Source organism: Larus michahellis, chromosome 4, assembly GCF_964199755.1.
Source record: "Larus michahellis chromosome 4, bLarMic1.1, whole genome shotgun sequence".
Classification (NCBI taxonomy): domain Eukaryota; kingdom Metazoa; phylum Chordata; class Aves; order Charadriiformes; family Laridae; genus Larus; species Larus michahellis.
In genome coordinates this window covers 58,256,661-58,274,108 of record NC_133899.1, presented here as the reverse complement: position 1 = coordinate 58,274,108, position 17,448 = coordinate 58,256,661, and the positions used below count along the sequence as shown (strand labels likewise).

Genomic DNA, 17,448 nt, shown 5'->3' with positions numbered 1-17,448 from the left:
GTTCTATCCTATCACAGAAAATTGTAATATTTGCGTACATATTTTTGGCAATGTGTTGGTTAAATTTAAATCTTGATCAATGCCAAATCAATTTTATTCTGCTCTACAACTGACGGAAATAAAAACCACACGCTTCTGATTTACAGAAGACAAAGATTCAGAAACTGAAATTTTCACAAAAATCCCACCCCAAAAGCTGTCATTCACATTCCAAGGGAGTTTGAGACACAAAACGAAAATAAACCTAACTTATAAAGTCAGCAACTGTAGTTGCAAACGTCTAGGAAAGGTTCCAATAAAGTGGGTGAAAAAGCCTTGCCATCTAATATACGCACATGGTCACGACAGCTAGTCTGAAGTCTTCTCCAGGACTCTTGTTTTGGTCCATTGGGAATCTCCAATACACAGAGAGGAAATGAAGAAAACGGAGGTTAAATATCCTTTACTTACTATGCATCTTTCGGACAATGTCCTGTACTGGCACACAGGGCACATATTGTTTCTTTATGGAAAATTACAGTAGACAGTTCAAAGACTTAATTGCCATAGAGGATAAACTGTTCTCCACATCCTCAAGGATGTTTTTTTCCTAAATAGAAACAGAGCCACCTCCCTACTTGAAAATGAGCAAGCTAACAAGAGTATTAATCTTTGATGCACTCCTTCCTTGACAGTGGAATCCTAGTCTTCGTGACTATTAATCTGTCACCTTTTACAAAGCCTACCATTTCCTCTCTAGCTTTTGAAAAAAATCATTAGTTCTCACACAACCACATTAGCAAAATCTGCCAACTGCGAAGAATTGCAGAACACTCAGCTTTATGAATACACCTTATCTAAAAGATGGAGTAAAACCTCCAAACTCATTATCATTTACTCATTTCTTATTCGTATCACTTTGAATAAAGATACCAAACAAAAAAAATGAAAAAAAAGAACTAAGATTAGTGTATCCCATAACAATTGGGGTTGGGATCAGGAATGAGAGACTTAATCAAATCAATATTTACCAAGAAAAGTAAAGGCATATTCAGGGTCCAGAAAAGCAGGGTGGAAAACATTAGTACCTAAAAGTGTACAGCGATGCAAATGACTCAATGTGGACATGGACTATTGAGCAATGGATAATGCGTTTTTAGAAAATGCGTATTCTGTCCACCACATCTGATGGTGGGTTTTTTTATTTATTAATTATATGTGCATAGATAAAGGAGGATAATGGGGGTCATCTGGATTTGTAAAATATCTGATACAACCTATTTGAAAATTATTTTTAACTCTCATAATTGTAACTGCTGTTAACTAGCCGATAGCCTGTAAGGAGAGAGTAATAAAAATGCCAATGTACTGACGGGGGGGCCGCAGGGATTGGTATTAGGCCTGATTTTGTTTAACATCTTCATTAAGTCAATGGAAGAAGGGATTAACAGCATGGTAATGAAACCCATAGAGGATACTAAATTAGAATGTGCACCAGCAGAAATAATAAAAATGGACACAGATAGGTTTGGAAAAAAGGCTTGAAATAAGAAAATGAGACTTAACTTAGGAGAAATGAAAACTCATGCCAGAACATATGGCAAAAATATTTTGAAATACAGATATTCATAACAAGGGAGAAAACTTGACTGCAGAAGTGCTGAACAGTTTATATTAAATCATAACTGCTCTTTACTAGAAGCTAGTTCAGTATAGGATAAAAGAAGACACAGTCTCTATTCTCATGGAACTAGTCTAATTCATCAGACCTACCAAATACTTGTTGCAGGATAAGTAACAACTACCCTTGGCTAATGAAAAAATCAAATTTTCTAAAACGTCAGAAACTGGTACCATACCCTTTAGGAAAGGTATGATTTCTATATTTCAAAATGAATTGTGTAAAAGATCAGGTGATACCAAAGTTTCAGATGATTATTCAGAGTCCATGAAGTACTTTTTTCCGGAAGTTTTTACATTTCATCATTAACACTGATTTTCAATTTACAGGCTCATGTAGCCGCATTCAAAGTATGAAAAGCATTTTAATCTGTCAGGGTAAGATATAAAAATTTAAAAAATACTTTTTCCCCCCCTCTGTTAAATGGAAAATGTCTAAACCTTACACGAGGTTACATAAGCATTCATTCGGGGTTCCCATACAGTTCATTTGTGGTTTTGCTATTTATGACTATTATCCTAAATTTATTCTGATAAGGATAGCTTTATAATATATCAGCATTCTTTCTTTGTCAGTTCTGTCCTAGAAAAAAGAAAAAGATATAGCTAGCATGCTCCCGTGACATTTCTCCCTCCTTGATTTCTACATTTTTCTCTATCTATGCTTACAGTTCTAGGGGACTGGAGAGCATATATAATGAGAAAGAGTAATTGTGTGGTAATTGTATCCACACACACAATATTTAAAGGAAGATAAATAAAAAAGGTAAAGTGATGTGATATCATAATATACCTATATGTGTTTATATTACAGACTCTGTCTCTACTTTTATCATTAAACATACAATCTACTTAGAAAGGGATCTTGTAATACCTTTCCCACGTTAACCGAAGTTTCTACTGAGAATGCCTACTTACAGTAAACTAAAACATCAGTTAAACTATCACTATAGTGATAAAGCAGTCCAAGAAGGCACAGTAGAAATTTCTAGATTGAAGTTTCTACTAACAAGAAGGGTGTTATTGCTTAAAGCTCTACCACTGTTCTCGAATACAACATCCAAGGAGAATCAAGACTGCCGTCATAAAAGCCTATGAAGAGTGAGTTGTTTTTTTCCCATTACTACCTGTTTTTACAATCCTTACTCATGCCAACTGTCAAATAGGTTAGTGTGATTATAAACAGAAGAGGGACAGCTAGGCAGAGAAAATACTCTGCATTGAAAGGTGAAAGCTGTTCATCACACAACAGTAATTCACAGTGTATGAAACACATTAACACCGTGACATTCTATTCTTACAGAAAAGATTTCGTTCCCAGCCCTTACTTGGCTTAATATTCTTCCTCAATATATGCTTTTCATGAATATCACTGGCTACTTTAAGATACTGGTTTGCGATAACTGGGAGACAGTAAAGAAGCAGTTCCGTAAAATCAGGAATTAGTTAACTGAAAACAGTTAACTGTAGTAACTATTATTAAGCTAAAACTGATAGTTCTCATTCTAGCCACATAGTGTGGTTTCATATTTTACCTTAAACACTGACCTTTTATCAGAATTGCAATGTGGAAAACATCCCTATAAAAAATACCACTACATCTCTAAATATGCAATCGAACAGATTTTACTATGTACCTTTCAGACGGAAGATTTTCTCTTGGATTGGCAGCACTTCGTGACAAGAAGTTACCTATTGACTACGTGGCAACTTGTAGCATTTAAAAATTAAGTTTCTGTAACAAGTTATATTTAGTTATTATATTATATTTAAAGTCTGTATTATAGTTGGACTGTAACTTTATTATATTCTGTGCTGTAAAAGGTATTAATTTGCGTATGCAGTTAGAATCCTATATTATACATTTTCGAATCATGGTTTTTTTTGTACATTCACCTTATTGTTCTCTTATAATACTTATTTTCACAGAACTTTCTACATACATCCTTTCTAAAAGGATGTAACTTGGGAACTGGAAATTGCAGTATATTGACAGTACATTAGTAACTGACATTACTAATAAAATACGTATCTTTTGTTCTGCCAACCAAGCTGCAATCATATTTTTATCCATCTTACATCAAAAAGTGAGGTCAAGAAACAGTGCTTGCAAACTCACCATGTGCTTAGCACTTTTTGTTTGCATTATTTAATGACAGTAGTTATTGTAGCTAGTAAAAACTAATTGCAGAGTCAAGCCCTCTGATATAAAAATTAGTACAAAGCAAAGCATTGAAACTAAAAGGGGGTAAATAAGAGGAAGGGAGGGGCAGAATGGAGTAAGGAATAATACAGTAATCAGGTTAATCAGCTGTGATATTGCAGACATCCACGTTCAAATCCCTTCTTTGGTATTTTCTTTTTCCCGGTAATGGCAGCGCTGTTGCGGCAACAGGCAGTCCAGGAAGCACATCTCTCAGTGTCTTCTACTGGAACTGTTCTAATTTGTTTAAATAAACTCATGTTCTTTGACCAAGACTCTGTTCTGTTTCTTGATGAGTGTTCTAATCAGTATGCTAGAAGTTAATATAGGATGGAAAGATTCCGCTCTATGAGAAAAAGTATTAGTAAGGACCTGAAAAAGCTTTACAATGAACATTAAATCAAAACTGATACAGTCCTGATTATGATTTCTACCTTGATAATCCAACATTATTCAAAAAGAAACAACCCACTGAAATTCTAAGAATTCCAAACTGCTATGAAATGGTCATTGTTACCTTCTAGCTTTTTTGAAATAATAAGCATTTAGCAATAGGAAAGATACTTAACATAGAATAAGCCTTACATTGCAGAACATTTAGACCGATGATCCTGTACAAACACAATTTTTGTGAAATATTTAGGCTACTTCAAAAGAAGTGAGATGATAAAATGGAAATCATGTGGCGAAGGTAGACTTTAAAATAAAATCAAAATACTTACAGAAGCCTAATGTGAACCTGAGATGTGACCATGATCTTCTCTTTGAAGTATAATGCTTAAAACTTACTCAAGCACAGAAATGATGAATTAGAAACAATACCAATGGCATTACTATGAGAAAATCTTTGAACTTTTTATTTGAATTTTATAAATAATCAATAGAGTACCTCTTCAAAAACAGAGGCTGTATCAAAGTCTCCTAAGAACAGTTTATATGTCTAATTTTGCTTTTTGAGCTTTGGATAATTATAGGTGCTTCACCGAAAATATGACCTTGTATGACAATACAAGTGTCTAATATTTTGCTCGTTCAACCCAACAGAAAGAGCTTCTAATTATCAGCTAAACAGTGCACAGTATTTGAAAAGTACAAAAAAATGCCATAATTTCCAGTCATGAAAACTGTCTCATATAAATTTTGCATTCTATTTACATGACATATAAAATTGAAGTTGCATGACTTGACTGTTCATCTATCAATTTTAAGTCACGCTTTAGGGTTTTGTGAAAAGATTGGGTTTTGTTGTTAAAAAAGTTTGGCCTAAATTCAACCAGCAAGAATGATTTGTTATGAAGTCCAGTGAAGTCCAGTGAACACATAGCATCTTTCAATGCGTGATTCCAGAATTTGAGCTTTGCAGTGTAACTGCACAGCATTTAACTCCGAACCTCAGGGTTTCTGCCATTCAGGCCTGAAGGAGTTAAATTTTATAGCTCTTCAACCAAAAAAACAATTACGTGTTTTTGCAGAAAAAATATCACATGCTGATAGTGAATAATTAAATGCTCAAACCAAAGAGAAATGAACTATTTCTGTGATGTATGTTTTGAACTTCTAATAGCTAGTCTGATCCTTCCGAATAATAGCTGTGTTAGAATCAGGAAGGGCACTAATGGGGAATGAAGGCGGCTATGAAAGAATAATGCATGTAATATGAAGAAAGGTGGAGAAACAGAGTAATTTCAACTGAATTTTTTATTTGTTGTTTGTAATGCTAACTCATGGTGTCACGGACTCTTATGTAAAGGAATGTTATTCGTTGTTCACCCTGACCTTGTAAAGCGATACAATGCTTGGATTTTGTGCTAAATTTAGTAGAAGCAGAAATGGCACCTTGCAGGACTAGGCTCCGTATGCAGAACAAGCTAAAGGTGAAATGCAAACAAAATAAGCCCTTTAAAACACCATCAGAGAACAATAAATCAGCTCAACACCTTCCCAACACAGGAAATTGAGAGTTAACCAGTGTACCCAATTTTAATTTTTTTTTAAAGGAGGAATAAATCTGCTACAGGGAGCTGGCTTGATAGACCTTTGAAGGTCTTCAAAACTCTCACTAATATGTTATTCTCTAAAAAATATTCCCATAATTCTGCTGTCTCCCATCATTCCTTGCCTCGAGATTCATCTGTCAACTTTGATGCATCTTTTAAAGTACCCCTCCAAGCCTAAAAACCATGACTACAGACCACAGAAGAGAACTCTTTGCTTTGAAACTATCTGATCAATCAGAAGATCATTTACCTGCAAGCATTATTTGGTGAAGCTAAAGCGGCACATCAACCAGCAGCATCTGAAGGCTGAGGCAGCAAAACGTCAACAACAAATTGTCATTGGCATTCCATTTATGAACCTTCAAACAGCATCAGATCTTTTCCATGGGAAACCAGATCAGGTCAGACTGGAGCTGAATATTTCTTAACAAGCTAACCATCAAAAGAACTTACGTTTTGAATAAAAAGGCTATCATTTGTTGATTTGAATATCAAAGGGATCCACTGCAAACTCCCAGTCTAGAAAAACCTCCCTAAGCTACACCAGACAGGTGTTTAATAATCTATTATTAAGGTACTATTTTAGGTTACTCAGAATCATAAAAAATAGCTGTAACTGTGAAGCTGCAAATGGGACTGCACAAAGAAATGAATGCTATTAACATACTATTAACAATTCAAAAGAATGAGTTGACATACCAATCAAACTTGTTAATTGACTGTCAATGGCCTGTCCCTGAATATACAACATGACTGCATTATATATTTCAAATGCTGACAGGAAGACAGTTTCATTTGCATTAACTTCATAAACTGATCAACAACCAAACTGCCACATACATTTATAATGGGAAGCTGAATCATTTCAATATTCATGCAGCTCTGTAATTGTAAATTAGGTGCTGGCAAACAATACAATACTGTACATACTCTAAAATATCCTAAATTTCTCTGACCTAGTTTCTTTTTTATTTTAAAAGAGCAGTGGAGAAAACTTGTCTCTTACAGAGATGATTATTACTTTAATTTATGGTTCATGCCTTCGGCAAAATTTGTTTGCAACCTAGTTTGCAACCATAGTTTATAACTCTACTCCAAATGCGTTACTGGTCCGCAATATATGAGGCACGCAAGGTGATGTAAAATTTTTCTTGCTTTAGTCTGTGAAGTGTAAATACTATTAAAATACAGAATAAATCTGTAAAAAAAAGTGAATGAAAATCTGTACTATTTCCCTGCTATGACACAAAGCAGATGTCAGCACTGAAACCACTGAAACTTTCTAATTAGACATTGAAACATGTAATTTAAAGTGGAAAGTATTGTTCTTGCACATCCTTCCCTATGTCCTAGAATTTATTGCCCTCAGAGGCCCTGTCTATATAAAGTATGTTTCCTAAAAATATCTCATAATTACACCCATTCAGTTTCATTGGGATTGACGGTGATAGCAGCTGAAATGGCTGTGATAGTGCTGCCATTTTAGCCAAATGGTTAGTCAGATAGACTCTGAGCAAAGTCACAAATCATAGGAGTTCAGAGCAGAAGTGCTTGTGGCTTTTCTGTATTTCTGCACATATTTATTAATCCAGCGGAAATGACCAAGGACTGATAATAGCAGGAAAATGACAGAAAGAATTCCCAATAAAAGACACAGGCCAACATCTTTCACTTTTCCCGTTTAGGATGTCCTCCTGCAACACTTACTATCTTGCATTTCTGCTTACTGAAAAATACAGTTGTAGCTAAGCTAACAGAGAAGTCTTCAAATGTTTTCATTAATGACTCCGGGTATTAGTGTCTATTTGTATGCTTTAACCATATAGGGTAGACAAGAGAGGAGAAATTTGTTTTTATTTGTTCATGAAGTGCTATAGGCATATTTATCACTGTTTATATAGAAATAATAATACCTCAGTCACTTTGAGAATCACAGAAATAAAGCTAAGCATAAATGTCGCAAATGAGGATTAAGTCGTGAGGGTCTGGAAGTGTTCCACTGAAGGCTAAGTAGTAATTGATCAAAAATTCTGAAGTTGTCAGGTCAGTCGCATTCCCTCTATATCTTTATGACCCGGAGGTGTACAAGCAAGTTTTAAACATCTCAACTGTAAATGCACGTTGTCTTCTTTTCCCCTCTTTTATTATTACTACTTTCATGCTGTCAATTCAGCAATCACTTCCCTGGCTTTAAAGTTATTGCAAGAAAAGCCTAGCACTATACACTAGCATAACCATACAGATATCACATAAACGTCCAATAAATCTGCAGTCATGACAATCTTCTCCTGCATTTCCTTTCAGATAAAGAATATCAGAGGACAATTTCTCTGCTGTATATGTGAGCTGCTATATTTTAGACTTGATTATTTGTAGTATAGATGTAAGACTGAGAAGCAAAAAATATTCACATTTATTGTTCTAGCAACTGCAATTGAAGACTAGTGAAAAAAAAAAAAAAAGGCTAACAAATGGAAATAGAAAACCTTTAGAAAAGCTGAATATAGTGGAGCCACTGGGGTGATGGCAGTCCCAAATCATCCTAACTGGTAATCATGAAAGATTACTTATACTACAAACTAGATATTAGCTTTGATATCTTCCCTGAAGTATAAGCTGAGTAACTGTCATACTGAATAACATCATATGATGGGTACTGCTAAGTTCTTACACTGACAAAACAGGGATCATTAAAGCTTCAACATTCTTTCAGGTAATCAATGTAATATAAGCAATACGTGATTAAAAGCATTTAAGACATGAAAAGTGTCAAGGTAAAGAAGAGCTCATTACTCAGAGGATGTAGATTCTATAAAACCAGCCTTCTTAGGAGGAGCTGGCCATTTATTACTGGTGCTAATAGTAACACACAAGTACAGTGAATTCAGTAATTCATGCCTCAAGATTTATAAAATTTCATCAGAAATTATATATATAGCTGAAATATAGGCACATATACATATTAGTGTAAGAGAAATGATGTGACATACGTTCATGTTTCAAAAAGACACTTGATTAATTTTAAGAAGCTACAGTTTGTCTGCACTGCTTCAAAATTTACATTTGAAATAGTTCCATTCTAATTTACTCAAATATACATTTTCAATGAAATTTTCACCACCTTAGCTGAACTCTTCCTGACTTTCCACAGCCTGTGGCCAGCATAGTTTTTGTAGGTGTGGGTAAAAACCCCTGTCCTTGGGAAGAATGAAACTTTCTATCATGCAGATAAAGTCCAATCCATGTGGGAAATGGTGCCGCCCTGGAGATCAGCATGAGACCAGAGAACTAATCTGGGCACAAAACTTGATTATCACAGAAGTCATAATCATTATCTTTTAAATGGAAGACAGGCTTCTCAAGCTTCCCTGTCTTTTGATAGCTTACAAAACATTATGGACATTTTATAAGACAAAAAGGATTAAGTCGAACACTTCTAAACAGTACAGAGCTGCACATACACCGTTTGTTTTGGATGAGGATGGTGAGTACAAGAAACATGTAACCAGTGTTTTTGCTGAATGCATTACTGTCAGTCACTCGGGTGATTAATGGCAAGATCAGGACTTGCATTATACTGTACTGTAGAGGTAGAAGGGTTCAAGCAACTAATCCCATCCCAAATTCATAATTGAACAATGAGCAGTTTAACACAAACCTGTCTGTATTTGCTATTTTTATAAGGAAAATTTGATATTAACAAATAAAAAATTTATTGTACCTTACTGGGAAAATATTCAGAGGATTAGATGCCTAACAAAAACATGCTAGCTTGCATTACAATCCTGTTTCCATTCCCACAGAAGAAACACCATTCTGAGATGTGCTTTAGTCTGAATCACTATTATGGTTCTTAAAAATACAGTAAATAATAATTTAAATTAAGTGGTTCACCCAGCTGGATTGAAAAGAAAATATTAAAGGGGTAAGGTGTTCCATATTCCTGAACATTTGTGCAATATCAGTGCTTATTTTGTGTGGGAAAGTACAAAAATATTAGCATTGGCTTATGCTTACTTCTTGCATACAGGTGCCAAGGAGAACGCAAGAGGAAAAAGAAGCAATTCCATAAATCTAGAATATGCCTTGTATTAAACATACAGTTCTAACATTAGTCTAATTATTGAGAAATGATAGGAGTAGCATAACAAGGAAGCTCATTTATTGATGATTTCAACTATAGTTTTAGTATTACCATAAAGGGAGATATAAAAACAAATATATATATATATATAATATTAATATATCAGAGATGAAAAATTAAGCACCTATCAGGAAATACCAAAAAATCAGGATACATATGGAAACTTTATGTATATTTGATTATGAGTGAACTATACATTCATTTGCATTATAAATGTACATTTATATTTAAGAAGGTAAACATGAACTTATTTGCAGAATGTTCAGAGTTACGACAAACACATTTAAACAATCAACATTAATAGACTTTTGCGATGCTTTATTGCTTAACTTTGATATTAGAAGAATTACTGTTTTTCAAGACAGCTGGTGCTTTCTTGACATTGCTTTCCAGTTGCTACACTCCATCTTCTTAGTATGTAAAGGGATTTTTCTTGAGAGGAGTCACAAAAACGCAACTTTGAAGTTTCTACCTGCAGATACCTTTTATTTACATTAAGTGAATCTGTTACACTTTTCCTGCTGAAGACTCTGCAACTCACTGCATACGTAAAGTGATTTTTTTAATTTTTCCTGAAAGCTGATCAATCATGGGAAGCAAGTAAAGAATATATTTCAGCCTAGGAAGTTTTTTGTTAGTTTCTCAGGCATTTAAAGGATAAAATTGAGAGAATTAATGTTTTGTAGCCACAGAAAACTCACCATCACCCAGTCTTTACATAATTCATTTATAGAATTCAAATTTACTGCTAACTTTATAGAATTTAGGAAAAAATAACCTTCCAGATTTGTTACTGTTACAAAGAAGAAAGCTAGAACTTCACACAATGTGAGCTGCAGACAGACTTGACTGAGATTCTTCAGGCACTTCCTCAAACACAGAATAAGATCTGACAGATTCCTTCACATGGGGGAAGGCCCAGAAAGAAAATGTTTGGCAAATGTTAAGTTATTCATTTAAGGAATATTCAAAGACTTTCCACCCCACTAGCAGAAGAATGCTGGTACTGTATCCAGAGGACTCAGTCACAAATAAACTTATCTTATTATAAATCTCTCTTTTAATGTGCTCTTTATCCAAGGGCTGAGATCAATCTAATAACTCCAGAAATTATATACATTTGATAACATTTGTCAAAGTCCAATTTAGCATGACTAAGACTCACTTGTCTATCTACCAAGAAAATTCTAACAAAGTTAAACCAGCAGGAAATAAAATCGTGTGTCTCTCATCTGAGCATGTGTCACAAAACAGCTGCAACATTTGTAAGTGTCCAAACCACACCAGTAAGCCACATTAGTCGCATGACCCCAACACGACAAAAAGTAAATAAAATATTTTTCAGTAATACAGTTGCAGTTAGTGCTAATATATTATTTACTACACTTATCCCAGCCTTCACAGGAATCCCATCCTGTTCAATTGTCATTATTATAATTACCCCCTTTCCACAGAGGCAGGGAACTGGCACGTATTCAGAGAAGCAAACAGAAGCCTCTTCTGCTGGTGGATTAGTCTCAACGTTGCCAATCTTGTTTACTGGGTATTTCACCTTGATAGGAGCAGTTCTCAGGTTGCCCCTTAATGACAGAAAAATCTTATTAACAATTTAGGGCTTTTAATGCCCAATTTTCCAAAGCGAGAATGTCCTTGCAATTTCTTCCTTTGGTATATTTATGACTTTTACTGCCATGAAATTAGACTGTTGTAGAAGTCTAGTATGTTACAGATTTCAGTGGCATTGATCTGCTGTATCAGCTCTGATCAGCCTTCGATTGCCAAGACAGTGAAGAGGGCTTCTTTCTTCTCTACAAGCTAAGAGGGTTTCTTTCTATCATAGAGGCGTTGGGTTTGTCTGTCCTAACTGCTAAAATATGGATGAACCTAAGGATGATAATTACCTTTAGATATAGAAAATGCACACATTAGATCTCAACAGAATTAACTTGCTGTCTTTCTTCCACCAAACCAAGTATGTAAAACACGTAATTTACAATGCCTCATTCAATCAACTCAAACTCTATCCATTATAAGCAAAATTACAGTATAACTGTACCCTTGTTTTTTTAAAGGTAAAGCATATAGATGTTTAAAAGTTTACTACGTCCCTGTCAGGAATACAATACCAATGACGCAACAACAACAACAAAACCCAGAAATAAAAATCACCAGGAAACAACTGTTTTACTATTTCAGTCTAATATAACTATATGGCAAAAACCATGTTGCAACAATCCGATTTCCTGCTTATACCATGTACCTCATAACCCATGAGGCCTACACAGTATATGGATGTGCTATGCAACCATTTAGTTTCCAGAAACATTCCACAGTGCTCAGAATTTGTTTTAGTGTTGGACCATTTAATTTCTTTACAACGTCTTAACAATTCATGCTGTATTTTTAAATGCAAAACCCTACCTTAGTAGTCACTCATGTGAAAACTATTATTTCCTATATACCAAAAGCACTCCAGAAATAACGTGCCTATGTTATGTAAAACTCAAAATGTTACAGAATTTTAACCTTAGACTTCCAAAGCCTTCTTCATTATATGCTGAACAGAAGCTCTTTGAAGTCTTACAGACACCTCTATTGAAGCTCTCAATGACCACTGAGAATTTTGATCTGGAAGCCCACAGACAAACAATCCATAGTCCACCTTGAGACATTTAAGAAAAAAGCCTGCCCCTCTGCAACATGAGTGGTTGTGCATGTATGCATACATGTACACATACAGAAATAAAAATAAACATAAGCATACTATCAACACTATCTTTATATACTATGTATACAGACTAGAAATGTGTAACTTAAAATTCTATATTAATTTTGTCACTTAAAAGCAAGCTATTTCTACAAATCAGTCAGACTGCACAACTTCGATTATAACCTCTTCTATATCCATCATTAGAATTAATTCTTTATTAACACAATCACAACTACATTTTATGTGGGAGCCCTGTTTCACGTAGGAAGCAGATGTTTACAGATTACAGGGTTGGTTTCTTTGCTTTTTCAAATCTGTGTTTTCTTCTCCCATCCGCCACACGGTACCCAGCTTTGAACGGCCTCCCAAACAGGAATCTTGCATTCTGGTAGTTCCACCTTCCTTGACTCACTCACATAGCACTATCATCATCCTCCTGAGAAAGCAAGGATCATGCCTCATTTCACTCACCTGGTACTCTAAACCAGGAAGAGCAGGGAGTACTGCTGGGTTCCACTGACCTCCCTAATATATCTTGCTCACTAATTTGAAAGAGTATGGAATTGGCAGGTGTCCGGAGGCTAAGAAAAAGATGAGGAAACACGACCCTGCTCTCCCCAGACAGGAACTCTATTCAGTATCTCTCTCAGAAAAGACAGGAGCATAATTTTCTCTAGCGCTGAAGTTACACAAGTAACAAGATAGTGAATTACGGTATTAATCATTCTCCATGCAGACAAACGGGCACTATTCCAGAGTTCTGAGACTCCACAGAAATAAAAATGAACAATGAGAGCAATATAATACTAATTTGGAAGTAAAGAACTGAGACCTAGTACAATTAAACAATTTGCCCAGGTTTCCAAAGGAAGTCTTATATGTGAAACAGATATTCAAATGCTTTTCAGTAAGCATCACAAGACCTTTCTACCTTTCACGTCCCACCTTGACCAGTTATGCTTTAGATCTTTTAGTCCAGCCTTTCTGAATTATCAGTAAAACAATGCATATAGATCTATAACATGACTCCAGTAACAGTAACACCATGTGTTCTGAAACATGGCAGGTGACGTTCCTAATCAGATTACTGTTTTCATGCACGTTGCTTTCATCCTCAAAAATATTTTTTTAGTTGTAATTTATCCAAGTATATTAAAAAGCATTTTAATTCATAGTAAAGTTTTAATAGTCAGGAAGCTGTTCCTGAAGGGTATGTGACTAATAGCTCTGGAGACATAACACAATGTTTATTTACAAACGTACACAGCATCACCCAGAGCTCCTGGAAGTCAGTCTGTCAGTAAAGCTTAAAGTTATTCTAGGGGAACACCAGAGTCTAGTCTCCAGGACAGCTGAGTCATTTGCTTCGCAGCAACTGAGAGAGTACTGCAGTATAGTGTTCTGAAATATCAACTGAGTTAAGTCAAAATTGTTATGCATAGTGAGAGCAGTCACCCAGTTTGAAAAAAAGGATGTAACATATTGGTTTTAAAACTTTTTTATAGGATCACAGTAGAAGTGAACAAAAAGTCCTGTAATGATAAAGCCGCAAGCCTTGCAATATCCAAGTGCCTCTTGAACAATTAATGAATCTGACAGCATGATCTCTGTGAGATACTATTGCACTGCTAATACAACCCAAAACATTCTGACGTGCTAAAATGCAACCCCACAAATAACATCAGTTCCTATCAGTCTGACCCCCCAATACCTGAGCTGTAGAGTCCATCACCTTAATAATAAATAATATTAACTTATGAAAATACAAACAATATTGTTGTCAAGTGTATATCTCGAGTGTGCCTTTAGCAGAAATTAGATCTCTAAACAAAAGACTATTATACCTGAAATTCCTGCCCAAAGTGCTAAGAAAGTGCAAGTTTTCATAGTACCTTTCACTCAGTACTTAAGGCTTTGCTTACACATGTGCATCAGACCTGCCCACACTAAAAATCTCTGGATATTCCGTATATCTAAGTGGTAACAGGACCTACAAACTATGAGTTCTCTAACTCCGTGTCTTCTGCCACAATAACGTCAAAATATGTAAGCGTCTTTGTTCAGCTGACTTTAAAAAACTTACTACGAGATGGCAAACTAGAGAAACCCGACTTAAAGTGTACAGTTTCTGAACTCTCAGTCCCGTCATTCAATTCCATGGAGCAACACCGTCTTTGGTATCGTTGCTTTTACAACTAGGACAAAAAATTGAAATAGTCACAGACAAAGGAACAAGAATAACTATGGCATGACCTAATACAATGCCATGGGGAGGTTTCACCTGCATCTATACCTACAGTAGAAACTTAATCTCTTGTTTTAAGCGAGTGCTACAAGGAATCTCTGTCAAACTAATAAAACCTTTTTAATTGCAAACACACACTTCTTGAAACTATACATATTAATGGATTAACTACTACATGAATTAAAATTATGATTTTAAGTAAATCTTACATCTGTATGTCTCAGTCCTTATGATAAAACAATACATGTCTTTAAGATATTTCAAATCATTCAAAACCACCCTAAATCTTTCAGTATACTAACAGACTGCAAATACGCTAAATTTTTAAAGCTTGTTATACTTAAATACTATAATTATATAAGCACTTGATCTGGAAGCCAAAGTTTAAAGATGGAATAGAAATTTCTGGTTTTCCCTAACCATGACTAGCTTTTCAAAGTGCAGCTTAAAAATAGTATCTTTATGGATCTTCCATCTACTGTTTATTTTGTTAATGCAGTTTAAAGGCATTATCTTTAATACCACTACAGCTGAAACTAATCTCTATCTTTCTTTAGCGCTTAAAGTACCATCTTTTCACCACTTTTTTTTGAGGGCTGCAGTTGCATCAAGACATATTTATAATCAAAATCTTAAATCAGATGGCATATGCGTAGCTATCAGAAAACCTACAACCTTAACAGAGAATATTTTAAGTCTTTCTGTGAGAGAAATGGGACCCACAAACGTAAAAAGATAAATCTGAAAGAAAACTGTAACTGAGATTTCTCATTTTGGAGCTGTTATTAAACCCCTAAAAGCTAAATGCATTTTTGCTGAGAAAACAATCTCTCTCGTCAAAAACAATTCAGAACAATCCCAGGTCCTAAATTGTTGAGGAAAGAAAAGTTGGTTTCCTATTTGAAATTCCTCTGAATCTTCGGAATGCTCTGGATAGAACCTTACAGTGATTCACAGGCTGGTATAAATTTCAGAAGTCTATGCAAGTCAGCGTAAACTACAGGGAGCTGGAAGTAGAGATTGTGATTTGCAGCTGTTATTTATATGCATGGGTTTTAAAGCACAGTAAAGAGACAAGACAAAGTACTCCCTTTGATTCAATTCTCAATTTGGTTTTATACGCTTAAAATAAGCAGAGACTCAGGATAAGAGCTGGAAGATGCATGCGGCGCTTCTAATCAAAGTAAAGGACTAATAATACTTAACAACCTTGGTAACCACCTGATTACTTTTTGTAACTAGCCACTGAAAATTAATAGCCTTCAGAGCCAAACACATAATAATTGAAAAACTTAATATAAACAGGCAAATAGGAAATATAATTTAAAATAGAAAATTATATGGTTGAATGTGAGGGGGCAGAGAGAAAAAGCAAGTTGCGTAAGTAGGCCTATAATTTTAAAGTTTTTTCGCTTCACTTTCTTCTGTCCATAAATTTTATTCCGTATTTATACTTCTTCAAACATCTGTCAGCTTAGACAGAGAAGAAACTTCAAACGCACTTGTGAATATTGTCATCTCAGACATGTTCCTCGTACAAGTACATATCAAGCCTACAATATACACACAGCAAACGGACACTTCTACTCTAAGACTTCCCTATTACATAGGAACTCTGCACATGATAGTAGTCCTTTTAGGTTTATTTAAAATTATTCTAAATTCTTTTTATGGGGTTGCCTTCAACTTGACCCTCAAGCATATTTACATGTTTAATGGACTGCATTTAATTGAAAAATCTGTTTAGAAAATAAAAATCCTGAAACAACTCTCAATTAAGTGTCTACTTTTGTAATTACTACTATAATCTTTCAGTTTAAATGGAATTAGTGTATCATACAAGAATATACCCTGGTAAAGCTAAAAGATGAGTATGAAACAAATAAACCCCAGCATTTTACCCTATTACTATTGCTTTGGTTTTATCCCTCCACCTCCCTGGATCTTTTAATGGCTACATTTAATTTTTGTATCCCAGCATTCTCTACATTACAATAGTATTTTCAAGGTGACACTTCATGAATATTATTAGCACCTCATAGCAAATAATAACTGCAGTGACTAAAAAGATTCTCATACCATGGGTAAATTTCTTACCGTGCCACTGCTCAGTGTATCAGTATTGTCTGTTTAGGACCATAATTGGCATGTAATAGACCAAAGTTTCACTCTAAGTTTACTTAGGTAAGTATAACTTAGAGTAGGATTTTATTATCAAATAACATTCAATATCCCTAAGTTCAGATGTATTGATGATGAATAAAATGAAAAATATATAACCCAAATAACCACTGTTATGGTTATTCAACTTTTATATAAAATCACATTTTCAGAAAATCGCAATAGCTTTATTATATATGCCTGCTTCTAAAGTTTTGAGCCTCCCTTACACATGATCAGATTTTCAAAATTGCTCAGCAGCTAGCAGTTCCCATGGAGAAATGCAGAACTCAGAAAAACAGAAAACATTATGAACTACAATCTTAATAT

The 17,448-nt window shown here is 34.8% G+C and overlaps 1 protein-coding gene across 3 annotated transcripts in view; it reads right to left on the bottom strand.

Moving 5' to 3' along the window:
• DPH6 (diphthamine biosynthesis 6) overlaps positions 1 to 17,448 on the bottom strand; it is a 212,483-nt gene that overhangs the window by 70,540 nt on the left and 124,495 nt on the right. The window contains exon 13 of one of the 3 annotated variants that reach the window (XM_074585034.1): positions 11,411 to 11,583. The exons of the other annotated variants lie outside the window; for them this stretch is intronic. Coding sequence (XP_074441135.1) covers positions 11,521 to 11,583 — 63 coding nt within the window. The 3' untranslated portion in view covers positions 11,411 to 11,520. Of the gene's footprint in view, positions 1 to 11,410; positions 11,584 to 17,448 lie in introns of those variants that run through there. 3 annotated transcript variants of the gene reach the window in all.